Below are 20,179 nucleotides of genomic sequence, written 5' to 3'. Positions count from 1 at the left end.
TATGAAAAAATATTCAAGATCTCTAACAATTAGATAAATGAAAATCAAAACTACACTGAGATTCCATCTCACTTCAGTCAGAATAGCAATCATCAAGAATACAAGCAACAATAAATATTGGCAAGGATGTGGGAAAAAAGGTACACTCATACATTGCTAGTGAGATTGCAAATTGGTGCAACCATTATAGAAAGCAGTTTGGAGATTCCTAAGAAAACTTGGAACGGAACCACCATTTGATCCAGCCATCCCACTCCACAGTTTATACCCAAAGGACTTAAAATCAAACATACTACAGTGACACAGCCACATCAATGTTTATAGCAGCTCAATTCACAATAGCTAAACTATGGAACCAACCTAGATGCCCTTCAACAGATGAATGGATAAAGAAAATGTGATGTAGATATATATAAATATATATATATGATTAAAAAATAATGTATATACATACACATACACACACACATGATGGAGTACTACTCAGCTTTAAAGAAGAATGAAATTCTGGCATTTGCTGGTAAATGGATGGAGCTAGAGAATACCATGCTAAGTGAAATAAGTCAAACCCAAAAAACCAAAGACCAAATATTTTCTCTGATACGTGGATGCTAATTCACAATAAATGGGAGGTGGGGCTAGGGAAGAATAGAGTTACTTTATATGAGGTAGAGGAGAGTGAAGGAGGGGAAAGGGATATGGGGGAAGGAATGATAGTAGAATGAAACAGACATTATTACCTCATGTACATGTATGACTGCATGACTAATATGATCCTGCAATATATATAATCAGAAAAATGAGAGATTATACTCTATTTATATATGATCTATAAAAATGCATAAACACATTCTACTGTCATGTACAACTAATTAGAACAAATAAGATTAAAAAATAAAATAAAATAAAAAGAATATTTTAACTAATGTAATTTGAATAGTGATGTATAAACAATTTATAACTATGTTACTTATCATTATCTAATAGATACATTGAAATAGAGAAAGAAAACATTTCAGAACATTTGCTCTATCCAAGAATAAAGAATTCTATAAATTTATTGAGGAAATAAATGCCTAAAATTTAATCTTATACAGAAATGTGAGTGAATATGTATAATTCAGAGATCTGAATGAAGCTATTCAGACATCAAAACCTGGGACCTCATCAGCCACAGTGCAATCAGAAAGTTGGATCTAGATAAAGATTTCCTCACCGTTATAGCACTTGGTATAGGCAGGAAGTTTTGCCTATTGTCTTTTTCCATTTCCCCAAACTACTGCTCTCACCTTTCCTACTTCCTTCTTTTTTTCCCCCCCCTTTCTTTTTCTCTTCCCAGGTACCAATATAATACCGTAGAGATCTAAAAGCATGTCTATGCATGAGATTAGAAGTGGGTTACCATCTCCTCACTAACTTGAGTAAATATTAGGAATCAGAAATATTATCACTTATTTAAAATAACCATAGTCTAATTTCACAGGGGATGGTGGGAAGACTCCCTCTTACATGCTGTTCTTCTGATCAAAGGAATTTTCAAACCCAGAATGACACCACTATGAAACTAAAGAAACTAAATTAGTATGTCAGAGAGACATCTACATTCTCATTTAATTACAGTACTACTCATAACGGCCAAGTAACAGAAACAAGAATCTACCAGCTGAGGAACAAATCAAGAAAATTAGGCTCATACGCACAATGGAATACTATTATGCCATCTAGGATGGAATTCTGTCTTTTACAACAACATGGATGAAAATGAAGATCATGATGTTAGGTGAAATAAACTAGGCACAGAAAGTCAAATACTGCATGAGCTCACTCATATGTAGGATCTAAAAACTCTCACAGAAAGAGTAGAATGGTGGTTACCAAAGGCTGGGGAAAGGAGGGAAAGAGGGATGTGGAAAGATTGACCAATGAGCACTAAGTTATAGTTAGAAAGGAACAAGAAGTTTTGGTGTGCTATTACCTCGCGGGGCGACTGAAGGTAATGATATTATGCTGTGTATTTTAAAAGCTAGAAGGAAAGACTTTTAATGATTTTGCCATAAAGAAATGATACATGTTTGAGAAGATAGACATGCTTAACCTGATTTAAGCATTACATTATGTATTCATGTATCAAAACATTGCATGATACCCCATAAATACGTACAATCTTGGTTTTTATATATCAGTTAAAAATAAATTTTTAGAATCCAAAAGGTCAGAATGCACGAGATTAAAACTCCCCAAATTCTCCTCCTCTAAATTACAACCTAACTGTTGTCATAAACTTGTTGAAAGACAAAAACAAAAAACCCAGAGAAAGAAAATTACAAGATGATTTGGAATGAATTAATTTAGTCATACCTGGAATTGAACCACAGTTAGACGCTATATTAACAACACATTCTATTTTTATGCAAAAGCACATCTGAGTCAGGGAATATATCCCATCTCTGAAAGTATACCTTTTATAGGAAGCAGTGGTCAGGTCATGTGGCAATAACCACTACCCAGGAAGGGAGTGTGCTAAATTGCTAGCTGAGGACTGTAGTGGAAATTATCTTTTAACCATCCACCTCACAAACTAATGTCATAAAAGATGACAAATATTAAATCTTCCTATCAGTTAACCCCACTTTCATAGACTCTTATTCTTTAGACCAATTAAAACTTGCTATTTTGTGCCCTATTTCCTCAGGATCATCTTCTCCAGTGACTCATCTGATACCTAATGAAGATGGCCACATCAGTGTTTCGAGAAATCAGTGACTTAGCTTGACAGGCCTTGGTAAAGGCAGGCCAGGCTGGTATAAGAAGGAGGTGAGAGTAAGAGGCCCCCTGTTCTCCTTCAAATCACATCTCATGAACTCCAGTCTTTTTCACCTGTACAAAGAAAAGCATCATTTCTCTTTACAATTATTCAGCATCAAGTGAAAGTTCAGTTCAAATGAAGATCAAATACTCTAAGGGCCAAGATTCTTAGTAGGACAGAAGTTAGTAAATTGTTTCTATAAAGAGAAGGTAGTGTATTTTTCAGGTTGTATGGGCCAGATGATCTATGTTACAACTACTTAACTCTTTACTTACTGTATCATGACAGCTATAGATAAGATGTAAATGAATAAGTGTGACTGTGCTGCAATGAAACTTTATTTACTAAAACAGGGTAGAGGCTAGATTTGTTCCACGGGCTATAAGTTGGCCAATCCATGACCCAAAACACTAAAATCCCCAAATTATGCATATGTAGCTGGAGCGGATACATAAGTACAAGAAAATCCAGTGGTATGTTCGAATCTGGAGTCACAAAAGGCATTGAAGCAAGTTCCATGTAATCATAAAAGAAGCTCTCTGATATTTTCTTCTTAAGTTCTTCCTCTGCCTCTTCTGCATCTAGGCCAGGGGGTTCCTGAGATGCTAAAACATTAAAATATTTTAACTAAGAATGGTGTTTGGTGAGTCCTAAAATTATATTTCCCAAAGACAGGAGGAATGTACATAGCATGCGGTATACAGGCAATAAGTACCACCAACTGGCCTGAACACGAGATAGTACCCACTACTGAGCCCTGAAGGAAGAGTGAACATGCTTGTGGGAATCAGGGGTGAATGTTGAGCTCTGGTCATACTTTGAACATCATACTTTGAACAGTTTCAAAGAATGATTCCCCATCAATCCCAAGGGAAAGTTGGAGAACTATAATCTAGGGTAGAACACTCCTCAGATCACCTCAATTCCCAGAAGACCAAGGATGACAGTTCTATATGTGAGCTTCAGAAATGGAATATACAACTCCAAGCTCTTAAACTACCTTACCTGACTGTGTGCAGTGCTTTTCCTTTTATCATCTACACACATATCCACAACCTGCAAATTTTTCTTTCTCTGGATTTGTAACTGTTCAATGTATCTGAGAAATTTATCCTTAAAACAGTAGCAATCAGGGATTGGGGTTGTGGCTCAGTGGTAGAGCGCTTGCCTTTCATGTGTGAGGCACTGGGTTCCATTCTCAGCACCACATATAAATAAATGAATAAAATAAAGGTCCATCAACAACTAAAAAATTTTTTTAAAAAAAACAGTAGCAATTATCAGTAGAAAACTAAAACTATTTACCTTTTTTGCTTTCCACATAATCATATGGAAGTGAACTTGAACTTCCTTCCAAGTCTTCCAAATCTGAGTCTTCCTCTAAATATGATTCTTCCCCTTCAGTGAATGTATCATCTGTGGTATCTTCAAAACCATCTTTTGTTGGAGGTATTAAAAATAATATTTTGATAATTTCTAAATATTTTGAATTAAATACTTTCTTATTTTCAAAAGTAACCAAAACTTTCAACTTGCTCATGCTCTAAGCATAAGTTTTCATACTCAAAAATTCCTAGAATTATTTTATTTGATCAGTCTTATAGCTTTAAAAAATTAAGTTCATTTCCATTTTCACTTTATTTCTAGTATATTTTCTATCACTGTATACTTACAAAAAAGTAAATAATAGAGAAAAAAGAGATGAATATGTTGCTATCATAATTTCAATTCAATTGGGTTTTACCAACATTTATAGAGGATCTGTTATGACAAAGACAATGCTATTTAAGAATGAACCTGAGTATGATTATTTAAGAATACTGATTTCAGGACAAGTGAAGAGGGAAAGAGAATTGGAATGGGAGTAGAAATGGTCCTAGGGATAAACCAACATCAGATCAAGTCCAACCATGGGCACAGTTAAAATATATAATGTCAAAGATATTTCATGGTGTGAAAGGTAGGACTAGGTACTTTCAGAATTACCTGGTAGATCTATCTAAGATGAGGTTAAAAGGCGAGGGACAAGGCCCAAAACTAATAATAATGAGACAGAAAAACTGAGTCAAGCCAATTATCTGGATACTAGGACAGAATTCTGTAGGATGTGTACATTTGGATGGAAGGAAAGTAATCCTGGGTACCTGAATAGGCCAAGCACGGTATTGGACTTCCCCAAGAGGGCCCTGGGAAACTGCTCTCCAATATCATCTTACCTCTTTTTTGTGACTATAACAACCAAATACTATTTCCTCATCTCAAGATTAGGGTGTTAAAAGAAGTGTAACTCTCTTTTTTTTTTTTTGGTGGTATTGGAGATTTAGCCCAGGAGTACCTGAGCTACATCCCCAGTTTTTTATTTCATTTTATTTTATTTTAAATCATGGTCTCACTTAGTCACCCAGGCTGACCACAATGTTGTGATCCTCCTGCCTCAGCCTCCCAAGTAGCTGTGATTACTAACACGCACCACCAGGCCTGGCAAAATCAATACTCTGAATCACTGGCCAACCCCAGGAAAGGAGTTCTAACTGTCAGTAAGTGACCTAAAGCTGCCATCTAGGTAATGAGGTAACTACTGATTCAGGAAGGAGGAGTAAACACAGATGGAGAACAGATATTAATAATAATAACAGACATTTCAAGGCTAAGAAATGGGTGCTGTCACTGAAGAAAAAGGAGTTCGGAAGCAACACTAAATTTGACTAAATTGCAAAACTTAGTCAAGCAGCAGATCTAAGCAATTTGGTAATACCCAGAAATATCTTATAATTTTTGATAATCCCCAAATAGACTGGTGAGTGACTTTTAGATTTTAAGCATTTGCCTTTCTGTTCTTGGAAATAATCTAAAAATCAACACTGACAATGATAAAACACAAACTCCATTTTTTTTTTTTTTTTTTTTTTTTTTTTTTTGGTAAAACTAGGAGCACTTAAAACTCTAAGTCAAAAATGGATATTAGGACTAGAAAAAAGAAAACTGGTAAAATTACTGCATACTGAAAAAGAACAAGCACAGAAAGGAAGGAGAGAGAGGTGATCAAGGAGAAAGTGTTTCACAACTGTAGATATCAAAAAAGACCAGCTGGATTTTTGTTTTATATGGTCCTGAATTTTATGTGTAAGTTTCTTCAGTATTTTTCTTCTCTCTAGTCAGTGGCTACCTTGTGGCTACCACAGAGACATACTGCATCCTACAAAGTTTACCTCTATTATTTCTTGTTTATTTCCACCATCTCAGTGAGAATGGGGATACAATGAGGAAGACTATAAATGATATGATTGTGCCCATGGAAAATTCAAATAAGCAACCCATAATTTATTGTAATTTAAAAAAGAGTTCAGCATGATTACTTCATCTGACAACAACAAAACATATGAATATTTATAGTAGGAACTTCCCCTTTGGTTATTATGAGTAATAGGTACTTGATTGTCTGCTATTCCACTATGATTGTGGAATTTCATTTCTCTTCAGTTTTATTTTTGCTCCATGTATTGTCATGCTGTTATTAGGTATATAAATATTTATGATGGTTATGACTTCCTAATAAATCGATCCTTTAATATAGCCACTCCAATTTTACACTTACTGTCTGCGTGGCAAATCTCTTCACACTGCATTAGAGGATGTTGAGGATGTCCGAAAATTATTTCACATTATCATTTGGGATTCTAATACTAATAATGGATGTGCTAATTTATGAGCTAAGCTTAAGGCTAGGCCACACTTGATAAGGCCTTTCCTTAAGAGGGTGCAACATAAGAAAGCAAGGTCCTGAGGCAGTGTTAGCCACAGGATCATTATCATTAAATCTATCCAGGAAATCTCTGCCAAAAGTAGACAAGCTTGTATCATAAAACTAAGGAGAAAAGTGGAAATGAAAGATAACAATTATTAGTTAACTGGGCAAGAAAATTGAGGTTCAGAAAGCTACAGTAATTCCCCAAGACCAAGTCTCTTTAAGTGGTAGGCCCAGGGCTGTTTCCACTACACTATATCAGAAAAGTCATTAAAAATTTAATTGGACCTCACAGAGGAATTCCAGGACAGGTATGGGATGTACAGGACAGGTCATTTGTAAAGAGATGACAGAAGCTAGAGATAAAGGACTAAAACACAGGTTCTGCCCTTAAAGAACTTAAAGTTTATAAGAGAATTAAACAAATAAATAATTTCTGTTCTACAAATATTGATATATATTCTTTAAATTTTTTTAAATTTTTAATTTAAAATTTATTATTTACTAATATTAAATTATTTTACCTAAATTTAATAATAAAAGCATGTATATTATCTTTACTTACATCTTGATTCTGATTTAAGAGACTGTTTTCCACTGCTTTTTGATCTATCTGATTTCCCCCCTTCAGTATCCTGATCATCTGGTTCCTTCATGTTTCCTGTAAGTACAAAATTGAGATAGATAAAAGGGCAATGCTATAAAATAGAAATTAACAGATTTTTTTTCCCTAATAAATTTTACAAGCACCAAGAGCTCACGTGTTGAAAAATCCCGTGTTTGCATGGTATCCAACATGACACACCGGGGGGTGAGGTCACCATCAGACACCTCAGCAAAACAGCAAATTATAATCACAGACTCCTTTTCTGCAGGCTAACCTGGTATTGTGGATTTCCAAAGTGAAACATGACATCCAAATTCATCTTTTCTCCCAAATGATTCACCATTAAAATTATCCCTCTGCCATTCTTCCTTTGATTCATCCCCTCCAACTTTCTCTACCACTATCAAATTCCTCTGATGTTACTAATCAAATTCCATCTAAACATATTTGTCAAGCACACCTAGTATGTACCAAGTCTTTCATGAGGCACTACACTACTATACTGTGCAAGAGAAATATGGTACCTAACTTTAGAGAACCTGTTTAAAAATATAGATATTAAACAAGCAATTAGGAGGGTTTTCAAGATGGTGGACTAGAAGGTGACTGCATTTTAAGTCACTCCAGGACTCAGGATTCAAGAGAGGAGGTATTGAGAGACTTGAGACCAGCTCAGAGCTGCTGGGTGAGTCTCTCCCACTGGGCAAGGCTCCCCGGACAGGGCGGTAGTCCCGGAATGCAGGGAACTTTGTGGAGTAGAGTTGCCCAGTGAGACTCCCCCACTGGAGCTGTGAACCCCGACAACCAGGAGCATTGTAGAGGAGGGCTGCACAGCGAGAGGCTTCAACACAGAGCGAGGGTCCTAGGACCAGCGGCTGGACCGAACTGCAGGCAGCTTCTCAGAGGAGGGGCCACTGGCGAGATGCTTCAGTGCAGGGTGTGGCTCCCTGGCCAAGGTGGTAGTGCCAGACCCCAGGGAATGTCGCAGAGGAGGGCTGCCCAGCCCAGGCGGTAGTTCTGGACTAAAGGAAAACTTCTCAGAAGAGAGCTGCCCAGTGAGACTTCCCCACCGGTTGAGTCTTCCCCACTGGGCGAGACTTTCCCACCAGGGCGGCAGAACCAGAGACACAGGTCCAGACCAGCCATGCCCCAGCCCATAGTCTAGTCCCCATTTTGACTGACTATCGGTCAACAAGTGGAGGCACCTCTGCCCACTAGCAGGGAATATACCCGACCTGAAAGCCACCACCACTAGAGGGGCAGCTTTCTTGTGGAGCACTATATTATCAAGTTCCTCCAAGACTTCAGGCTACTGAAGACTAGGAGGCGAGTTATTGGAAATCTACAGGGACAATATAAGTCAATAGAGTAAATCTGCAATATCTCAGAGTTTCACTACTAGAGGGATAGATACATGACCAATATGAGAAAACAAGAGAAGAATATGTCCTAAACTAACCCAGATGCTACATCAATAAAATCCAATGACAGCATGGCAGAAGAAATGTCAGAAAGGGAATTCAGAATGTAAATAACTAAAATGATCAGAGAAGCAAATGATGACATGAAAGAGCAAATGCAGGCTTTGAATGATTGCACCAATCAACAGTTAAAACAGCAAATGCAGGAAGCAAAAGATCATTTCAATAAAGAGAGATACTGAAAAAAAAAAAAAACAGAAATCCTTGAAATGAAGGAAACAATAAACCAAATTAAAAACTCCATAAGAAAGAATAACCAATAAGACAGAACACCTGGAAGACAGAACCTCAGACATTGAAGACAAAATATTTAATCTTGAAAACAAAGTTGACCAAACAGAGAAGATGGTAAGAAATCATGAACAGAATCTACAAGAATTATGGGATATCATGAAAGGGCCAAAATTAAGAATTATTAGGATTGAGGAAGGCACAGAGAAACAAACCAAAGGAATGAACAATCTATTCAATAAAATAATATCAGAAAATTTCCCAAATCTGAAGAATGAAATGGAAAATCAAGTACAAGAGGCTTATAGGACTCCAAATATACAAAATTACAACAGACCCACACCAAGGCACATTATAATGAAGATACCTAACATACAAAATAAAGACAGAATTTTAAAGGCTGTGAGAGAAAAGAATCAAATTACATTCAGGGGGAAACCAATACAGATATCAGTAGATTTTTCAACCCAAACCCTAAAAAGTTAGAAGGGCCTGGAACAACATTTTTCAAGCCCTGAAAGAAAACGGATACCACCCAAGAATCTTATACCCAGCAAAACTTACCTTCAAATTTGACAATGAAATAAAATCCTTCCATGATAAACAAAAGCTAAAAGAATTTACAAAAAGAAAGCCAGCACTACAGAACATTCTCAGCAAAATATTCCATGAGGAAGAGATGAAAAACAATGATGTAAATTAGCAAAGGGAGGAACTAGCCTAAAGGAATAACCAAATAAAGGAGAAACCAAGTCGTGTCAAAAAGCAAAAATGAGCCAAATGACCAGGAATACAGATTATATCTCAATAATAATCCTGAATGTTAATGGCCTGAACTCATCAATCAAAAGACACAGACTGGCAGATTGGATTAAAAAGAAAGATCCAACAATGAGCTGCCTGCAAGAGACTCATCTCATAGAAAGACATACCCAAAGACTAAAGGTGAAAAGATGGGAAAAAACATACCATGCACACGGACTCAGCAAAAAAGCAAGAGCATCCATCCTTATATCAGATAATGTGGACTTCAAGCCAAAGTTAGTCAGAAGGGATAAAGAAGGACATTTCATACTGCTTAAGGGAAGCATAAATCAGCAATATATAACAATCATAAATATTTATGCCCCAAACAGTGGCTCATCCATGTATGTCAAACAAATCCTCCTCAATTCCAGGAATCAAATAGACCACAACACAATAATACTAGGCAATTTTAGCACACCTCTCTCCCCAGTGGACAAATCTTCCAACAAAAATTGAACAAAGAAACCATAGATCTTAATAACACAATCAACAATTTAGACTTAACAGACATATATAGAATATACCATCCAACAAAGAATGAATACACTTTTTTCTCAGCAGCACATGGATCCTTCTCTAAAATATACCATATTTTATGCCACTAACCTACTGTTAGCAAATACAAGAAGATAGAGATACTACCTTGTACTCTATCAGATCATAATGGATTGAAATTAGAAATAAATGACAGAATAAATAACAGAAACTACTCCAATACCTGGAGATTAAATAATATGCTATTATATGATGAATGGATAACAGAAGACATTGGGAAGGAAATAAAAAAAAAATTCTTAGAGGTAAATGAGAACAAAGATACATCATATCAAAATCTCAGGGACACTATGAAAGCAGTTCTTGGAGGAAAATTTATTTCATAGAGTGCATTCAATAAAAGAAGAAAAAAAATCAACAAATAAATGACCTAACATTACAGCTCAAAGCCCTAGAAAAAGAAGAACAGAGCAACACTAGAAGTAGTAGAAGACAGGAAATAGTTAAAATCAGAGCTGAAATCAAGGAACTTGAAACAAAAGAAACAATCGAAAAAACTGACAAAATAAAAAGTTGATTCTTTGAAAAAATGAACAAAATTGATAAACCCTTAGTCACACAAACAAAAAGAAGGAGAGAGAAAATTCAAATTACTAAAATTCAGAATGAACAAGGAAATATCACAACAGACACAATTGAAATCAAAACATAATTAGAAGCTACTTTGAAAATCTATACTCCAACAAAATAGAAAATCTCAAAGACATCAACAGGTTTCTAAAGACATATGAATTACCTAAACTGAACAAGGAGGACATACGCAATTTAAATACATCAATTTCAAGTAATGAAATAGAAGAAGTCATCAAAAGCCTACCAACAAAGAAAAATTCGGGACCTGATGGGTTTCAGCACAGTTCTACAAAACCTTTAAAGAAGAGCTCATCCCAATACTCCTCAAAGTATTCCATGAAATAGAAGAGGAGGGAACCCTCCCAAACTCATTCTATGAAGCCAATATCACCCTGATACCTAAACCAGACAGAGACACATCGAGGAAAGAAAATTTCAAACCAATATCCTTAATGAACATCGACGCAAAAATTCTCAACAAAATTTTAGCAAATCGCATACAAAAATAGATGAAAAAGATAGTGCACCACGATCAAGTGGGTTTTATCCCAGGAATGCAAGGTTGGTTCAACATCAGGAAATCAATAAATGTCATTCACCATATCAATAGACTTAAAGTCAAGAATCATATGACTATTTTGATAGATGCAGAAAAAACATTTGATAAAACACAGCATCGCTTCATGCTCAAAACACTAGAAAAAATAGGGATAATGGGAACATCACTTAACATTGTAAAGACCATCTATGCTAAGCACATGGCTAATATTATTCTAAATGGTGAAAAACTGAAAGAATTCCCCCTAAAACCTGGAACAAGGCAGGGATGCCCTCTTTCACCACTTCTATTCAACATTGTCCTTGAAACTCTAGCCAGAGCAATTAGACAGACCAAAGAAATTAAAGGGATATGAATAGGAAAAGAAGAACTCAAATTATCCCTATTTGCTGATGATATCATTCTATATTTAGAGGAACTGGGAAATTCCACCAGAAGACTTTTAGAACTCATAAGTGAATTCAGTAAAGTAGCAGGATATAAGATCAATGCTCATAAATCTAATGCATTTTTATACATAAGTGATGAATCTTCAGAAAGAGAAGTTAGGAAAACTACCCCATTCACAATAGCTTCAAAAAAAAATAAATACTTGGGAATCAATCTCACAAGAGGTGAAAGACCTTTACAATGAGAACTACAGAACACTAAAGAAAGAAATTAAAGAAAACCTTAGAAGATGGAAAGATCTCCCATGTTCTTGGATAGGCAGAACTAATATTGTTAAAATGGCCATAGAGATTCAATGCAATTCCAATTAAAATCCCAATGACGTTCCTCACAGAAATAGAGCAAGCAATCATGAAATTCATCTGGAAGAATAAGAAACCCAGAATAGCTAAAGCAAACCTTAGTAGGAAAACTGAAGCAGGGGGTATTGCAATACCAGAACTTCAACTATACTACAAAGTGATAGTAACAAAAACAGCATGGTATTGATACCAAAATAGACAGGTAGATCAATGGTACAGAATGGAGGACACAGACACAAATCCAAATAAATACAGTTTTCTCATACTAGACAAAGGTGCCAAAAACATGCAATGGAGAAAAGATAGCCTCTTCAACAAATGGTGCTGGGAAAACTGGAAATCCATATGCAACAGAATGAAAGTAAACCCCTATCTCTCACCCTGCACAAAACTCAACTCAAAATGGATCAAGGACCTCGAAATCAGACCAGAGACCTTGCAACTTATAGAAAAAAAAGTAGGTCCAAATCTTCACCTTATTGGCTTAGGATCAGACTTCCTTAATAGGACTCCCATAGCACAAGAATTAAAAGATCTTATTTCTATGGCAATTAAAAGCCACTGAATAGTTTTAAAGAGGGAGTGACATAACAACTTTCTCTGTCCTCTGTCTATATTGCAGCTTTGTGTACTATGCTTGAAAAGACCTATGGTACCTCCAAGTCTTCACTTCTCTACACTAAACACCCATGTTCCCTCCACATTGTTCCATGGCATGACTGGAAAACACAAAAGAATAAGAGTTCTTTGGGGACAAGATTTGTGGTTATATTCACGTATGAATCCCTATATGGCCACGTAGCCAGCTAATTAAATGAATTTACATCAATTCCTCAACTGTGATGAGAATGAAGATAAACTACTCACAAGGTTGATATGAGGATTAATTGAACTAGTACATCATTATGCTTTCCTGGTGCCTGAAGATAGACTAGTGTGCCATAGGCAGGTGTGATGTGCACTGCGTGATTGCTGATCACGCAGTGAGTAGAGTATGACTGATGCCTGTCAACTGGTCGTTAAGAGTTCTTTCCATGTTTTCTTGCATTATAATGACGCCCTCTCTTGATATGGGGGACAACAGTACCTTGACCAAATGTTTTTGCTATAACTATTATCAAAAAGGATATACCTTAACATGATACTGTCCAAGATAATGCTTTACTTTAAAAAAAATGTGTGTGGTTTTACTTTTATTTTTCTTAATCCTTTCTTCCTTTCATCTCTCCCTATCTTCCTTCCTCCCTCCCTCGCTCCTTTTTTCCTTCCTTCCTTCCCTTCACCTCATTGTAGAATATATGCTCCTTGGGGTTTGAGAGTTGGGGTAGGAATTGAATGATAGAAAAATTTGAAGTAGCAAGATCCTTAAAAATCCATATTCTATAATTCAGTGTATTTTTAGACACATAGACGTTTTAGGTTTATAGCAAGCAACTGACTAAAAAAAGAACTGTGCGAGGCAATGCCAAACTTTGCAGAGCTGTTCAGATAGGCTACAAAAATATCTAAATGCTATTTTCTCCCTTGCTTTCAAGATTCTATTTAATTCAAGTGAATTCAATTCTTAAAATTATTGATCATGTTTATAAACTGTATTATGCTTGGCAGAGCAGAGAACACAACAATGAGCAATATATATCCCCTGGACTTAATTTGTAGTTCAAGAGGAAGATATTGACAATTTTCTTTCAATATATTCTGAGAACAAACTTCTCTTCTAAGGCACTGATCCAGATCCATCTGAGTTTGAGGAGAACTCCATGGTCTGATAGTCACGATGGAAGTGGTGTTTATAGATGATTTCTTAAATAATTATTTTACTTTTTATTTATTCCTATGAGTTGTACATATTAGTAGAATCAAGTGTGATGTTTAAACACATACAGAAAGCACAAATCAACTCCAACTTTCCCTTTACATACCCCAAACACCTTTCCAAAACTCTTCAACCACTATTTTATATTCAGACATTTGGACACTTTTTCCTTTTTATTTATTTATTTATTTATTTTAGCTTCTAAATACAAGAGAAAATAAGCAGTACTTGTCTTTCTGTGTCTGGTTTATTTCTTTTAATATAATGTTCCCCAATTCCATTCATTTTGCTGCAAATTTCATTTTTCTTTATGGCTAAATAATAAGAAAACAATGCTATATTTTCTTTATTCTTCTGTTGATAAGCACCTAGGCAGATTCTCTATCTTAGCTATTCTGAATAGTGTGAATAGTGACACAATAAACATGGGTGTGCAGGTATCTCTTGAGTATGCTGATTTCATTCCCCCTGGATATATATACAGGAGAGAAATAGCTAGATCATGTGGTAGTTCTAGTTTTAGTTTTGTGAGTAACTCCATACTGCTCTCCATAATGCCTATTCTAATTTACATTCCCACCAACAGTGCTTAAGAGTTCTTTTTCTCTAAATCCTTGCCAGCATTTCTTATCTACTTTGGGGGATAGTAATCATTCTAACTGGCATGAGATGTAATAGATAATGATTTCTTTGATAAAAATCAACATTTGAAATATTGGAAAGAAACTAAACTACATGATGCAGGCCCCAATAAGTAAAGGCAAGTGGCTGCTGGGTTTGCCAACAAAACTGAACTGATATTCTATTGCTGCTGATCAACTGAGAACTAAATGAAAGCTTTTAGTCTGAGTTCCCATTGTTTTCATTTTCTATTGCTGTCATAAAAATTAACAAGTTCAGCAACTTAAGTAACATCCATGTATTATCTTATAGTTTTGTGGCCCAATGTCACTCAGCTACCCTCTGCCTAGTCTCACAAGATTAGAATCAAGGTGTTGACAGTGCCGTCTTCATTTCTGAGACTCTGAGGAGGAATCTACTTCTGGCCTCATTTAGGTTGCCAGCAGAATTTCATTCCATGTGGTTATAGGACCTAGAACCCTGTCTTCTTCTTGGCTTGTCATCTACAAGTCATTCTAAGCTTTCAGAGACCACCTGTGTTCCCTGGCTCCTGGTTCCCTTTGAAGTCAGAAATGGGGCAAACCAAATACACGTCAGTGATTTGTGTCTCATAGTTTTCTTTCCTGCTTCCCACCAATCAATGTCATCTTAAGCTCATCTTCTACCTTTTAGCTTTTTTTCCCCTAAATACATTTATTTTTAACATACTGTAACAATCTACTCTAGATACAGATTCTAATAAAAATAGGCCCTAAGATCTAATGAATTTATTCATAAGGTGTCTATAAAGTGGGTAATAAGCAATTACAGTAAAGATGCTGAACCACAACACAAGGTAACTTGGTATCAAGACAAACCACCACACTTTATTCTGTGCTATCATAAACGATATGTTCCTCAAATGGCTAACACTACCATGCAGTACTTCTTAATATCACAAACCAGTCAATTAGTGTGAAAGAATATACGAGAACCCAAGGAATTTGCCTAGTGTTCTTAATTTGCCATACTGGACAATAAATATTGTGATCTGTTCTTAGTTTTTTCTGGGCTCTACAGGGTGAAAATATAATCTGTAAAAAGGAGTTGAGGAAATCAGGTACCAAAGACTCCTGGACTCCTGGAGATTCGTAATTGATGATTGATGAGATGGAATAAAAATGTTTGTTTTTAGACGAAAGAGATTGGGAAATTGTATAGTAACCTGGTGAGGCTTTGGTGCCAAAGAGACGTGGGTTCACATTCCAGGTTGGCCAAGTTCTTTACTCTCTTAGTCCTTTTATGTGTAAAGTGGGGGTAATACTATTTTCTAGTAGAGTTGTCATAAAAATTAAATGAGATTTTATATCTATAGTTCCCAACTCTGATTATAGTTTAGATCATGTGAAAAACTTTTTAAAAACTTACCATTAACAGGGTCTTAACTTCCCCAGGCAATTCTTTCATCCAGTCAGTCATAAGAAACAATTTTAAGAACTATGGGTTTATATAAAACACCTAGTAGGTACCCAGAAATGAAAGGTGTTTTTGCTGTCACTACTAGATAGTTTCTTTAATGCAGGTGGAGTCTGATGAAATATGATCATAAGCTGGGCACCTGAAGTCCTAGCTACTCGGGAGGCTAAGGTAGAAGGATAGCTCAGGTCCAGGAGTTAGAGACCAGCCCAGGCAAATAGTGAGACACTGTCTCAAATAAATAAATAAATAAACAAATAAATCTCAATCAACGTGTCATAGAATCTTCAGAGTCAAAAGAAGTATCTAGTCCAGCCTCCCATTATAGGCCACACATTCACATCTAGCCCAACACCATTATAAAAGCAGACTAGGTGTTTACCAGGTTGGAAATATTGGCTACAGTCATTCTGGTTAAGTTTAAATCCTGGTTAAGTTTAAATCCTGGTTGTTAAACAAATATTTAACCTCTCTTTGTCTCAGAATTGTCATCTATAAAATGCAGTACCTACTTCATAAGACTACATTGAGATCTCGGGTTGCCAACAGAGTAAAACTTTAAGAATGGTATGTGGCACATAAGTACTCAATATGTAAAATGGTTGAGGGAATGAATGTATTAATATCTTCCTGAATTAATGAACAAATGAAGGAACATTTTAAGCAACAGTCAGTTGGTTTCAATTTAAATTTCAGGTAAGAGGATAAGCACATTCTATTAATGCTCAGCTCTAGTTCCTAGCATATTTTAAATTAAGCTGAAATTTTCCAGGCATGGTGGTGCACACCTGTAAACCCAGTTACTTCGGAGCCTGAAGTAGGAAGACCACAAGTTTAAGGCCAGTTTTGACAACTTAGCAAGAACCTGTGCTTCAAAATAAAAAATAAACAGGACTAGGGATGTTGCTCAGTGGTAGTGTGCCCCTAGGTTCAATCCCTGGTAGTACAAAAAATTTTTTTTATTTAAAATTAAGCTGAAATCTACCTCCCTACAGCTTGGATCTGTTTGATCCTTGTTCTTTTTTTTTTTTTTTTTTTCTGGAAACATAAAAAACAAGTTTTTGTAGATGCTGCAGCCATTCAAATAGTTCTAGGTGGTCTCATTTCTCTCTAGATCCACCTTTTCAGCTAAACATTCCAATTCTTTCCATTATTTCTCAATGACATGATTCTAACTTTTCTCACTATATAATCTCAAGTATGTTCCAAATGCATAATATATCCCTCCCAATTTCGTATCTTCCTTTTGTAAATTCTGGACACTTTCCAGAAGAGAGGAACTATCACTTCATCTGATCACCTCATCCACTGTATTCCTTCAAGGCAGTCTAAAATTATATCATTAATGGAGAATGGGGACAGGAGACAGGATTATCATATATTGACTCATCAAAATCAACCTGTAACTAACTAGAATAAAATAAAACTTTATTAGTATGTTCTAAACTATGTCCTATCTTATTCAACTCTACTAGCTAGGTTTGGGAGTCTATTTTCAGAACTATCTTAGATTTCCTTTCATTAGATTCAGTTTTATTGGTTCAGCCTACAGACAATTCTTGTAACCACCTCATTAGATCATTCAGTTTTGAGTCAACCCTAAGAAAGAGTAAAGGAAAAAAAAAATCAGTACTCAGGGGTGCAGAGGAGTGTCTTGCTAGAAGGTTGTCTAGAAGCCAGAATGCTCCACAAGGTGACATCACTCTGAGTTCAGAGCAGTTGCCTTTCCCTTTCACCTAACTCATGCAATTGATTTGCAAGACGTGTTACCAAGGGTCTGGTTAGTAAGTCTTTTGAAATCATCCCCTCCCTTCTAGTCCCATGTCACCACTATAGTTGATCCTCATTGCACCTGACACCTATCATCTCTCTCTCTATTCTCTAATCCATTTTCTACATTTTCGACACTGCCTCTTGAATTTCTGAAACACAGCTTTTAATGTGCTACTCTTTGTTTAAAACCTTTAATTGTTTTTCATTGTCATAAGAATTCAGATTACTTGACATGACTTAAATGGTCTTCCCTATAGGGTTTATAGGTGGTTCCTCTCCTTGCTTTCTCTTTCCCTAATCCCTCTTTAGCCTCCTCTCAAAAGAATTTGCAAGTTTGAGGATAGCCTCTGCAACTCAGTGGAATCCTGTATCAAAATTTGAAAAAATAAAATGGCGAGGGGATGTGGTTTAATTCCCCAGAACTGCAAAAGAATAAAAAATAAAACCATATATGAAATGAAAACTGCTGGTGCATAAAGGAAATATGCCAAAATAGTATTATAGACTACATAGATAAATTCCAAAATTTAGTAGATGTCACCATGGTTTAGTAGGTGTTTTAATAGGAATGAAAGAATGAAGAAAGGAGAATAGAAAGAATAAAATATGGTTGAACATAAAAAAGTTTCATTCAATAGGCACCCAGAACAACTTATGATTGAACACATTGCTACTATGTCTTTGTGTATTTATTCAACAAGTATCTGTGGTGCCCTGGGCTGGCGCTAAGCGCTTAGACTGCATTATCCTATTTATAACAAGAACCCCATGAGGTAAGCATTATCTTTTTCCTTTATAGAGATGAGGAAAGTGAAGGGCAGAGGGGGCATTTGCCAAGTGTCACATAAAGTTAAGTATGGGGAGAGATGATTTTGCTTGGACCCCAGAGCCTTGACACTTCACCAGATTCGCTGCTTCTGGTTTAGCCCAGTCTAATCCTTATTCCTATTGCCTGCCTGGCTTCCTCCTGGCCAGATTGTGAGCTCCTTACAGGCAGGAACGGTGCCCACAGGGTATCTGGCTTACACTAGTCGCCTCAAATGTTTGTGGAACTGCCGCAGGGAGGACGAAAGAACGTGTTTCAGCAAAACCAGGAGAACACTGGTTCAGTGTAAAAGAAGTCCAAGTGAGGCTCACTGCGCTGCGGGTGGCTGAGATTTAAGGAAAAAGTGCGAGCAGCCCGGCTGTGGAGGTACAAACTTACCACCGGAGGTCCCCACCGCTGCCGCTCTTTCTCCCCTGCACCTGCACAAGGCCTCCGTTTACTGTGGTTACCATGGCAACGCTCCCCCCGCCCCCGTCCCCGGGAGCTCCTAGAGGTGCATGCGCAGTCCAGCGACGGGCTTTGGGCGTTTCCGCGTGTTGCTTTGGGAAGCCCAGTTGAATCCGCCCTCGTAGGAGAGACTTCCGCCCCAGGTTGGCTCAAAGTAGCAGATAAGCCCAGCATTCTACCAACTAACCCCTAAAGGATATCATGTTGACAAATGATTTTTGAATACTTTCGAAAACAATTGCCCCCTATTTCAAAATGGCCTAATGTGGTCCAGATTGAACTTAAGGGCCCTAGACAATTATTACTTACCAATGAAAAATAAAAGTGTAAAGGCAGGGCGGGTTCCTAAGACAACTGAAACCAGTTTGCCAGCAGCATCAACAGCACAGATAAATTCCTGGGGCGATTGGAAATTTGTGCCCGTTTTTCTGATCTATAGTATCTCTACGTGCTATTTAAAAGAGTAAATAAGATCATATGTTTTGGGCTCCTTACTTCAGGGCGACAGAAACTAAGTATAGGCTCAGTTCACAGGTTGTCACTTGGTATTTTTTAAATGCTTCCCAAGTTGAGAACAATGGCTTTTCAGATTTAAAGTAATATAGGGGGAGAAAAATAAACGCCTATCAGTTGGAAAACAAGGAAAATGCACATCAAAAGAATGCATTCATGAACTCATCGTGAATACAAATAATAATAAATGCTGGAGAGGATGTGGAAAAAAAGGAACACTTTTACACTGTTGATGGAATTGTAAATTAGCACAACCACCATGGAAATCAGCATGGAGGTTCCTCAAAAGAACGGTCATGGAACCACCATGTGACCCAGCTATACACTGCTCCTTGGTATTTATCCTAAAGAAAGTCATCATACTATTGTGATAGATGCATACCCAAGTTTATACCAGCAAAATTCACAATAGCCAAACTATGGAACCAGCCTAGGTGTCCACCAATAGATGAATGGATAAAAATGTGGTATATATACATACACAATATAATTTCATACACGTATACACATATACACAATGAAGTTTTATCCAGTCACAAAGAAAAATGACATTATGTCATCTGCAGGAAAATGGATGGAACTGAAGAAAAATACATTAAGTGAAATAAGCCA

General features: G+C 36.6%; 1 protein-coding gene across 1 annotated transcript in view; it reads right to left on the bottom strand.

Moving 5' to 3' along the window:
* Cfap44 (cilia and flagella associated protein 44) overlaps nt 1–19,032 on the bottom strand; it is a 149,417-nt gene extending 130,385 nt beyond the window's left edge. The window contains 4 exon segments of the mRNA XM_047563118.1: nt 3,258–3,411; nt 4,112–4,243; nt 7,117–7,212; nt 18,986–19,032. Coding sequence (XP_047419074.1) covers nt 3,258–3,411; nt 4,112–4,243; nt 7,117–7,207 — 377 coding nt within the window. The 5' untranslated portion in view covers nt 7,208–7,212; nt 18,986–19,032.
* Between the last annotated feature and the right edge of the window lie 1,147 nt (nt 19,033–20,179).

Source organism: Sciurus carolinensis, chromosome 9, assembly GCF_902686445.1.
Source record: "Sciurus carolinensis chromosome 9, mSciCar1.2, whole genome shotgun sequence".
NCBI lineage: Eukaryota > Metazoa > Chordata > Mammalia > Rodentia > Sciuridae > Sciurus > Sciurus carolinensis.
The sequence above is the reverse complement of the archived record's forward strand: the minus strand, read 5'-3'. Positions and strand labels throughout refer to the sequence as shown.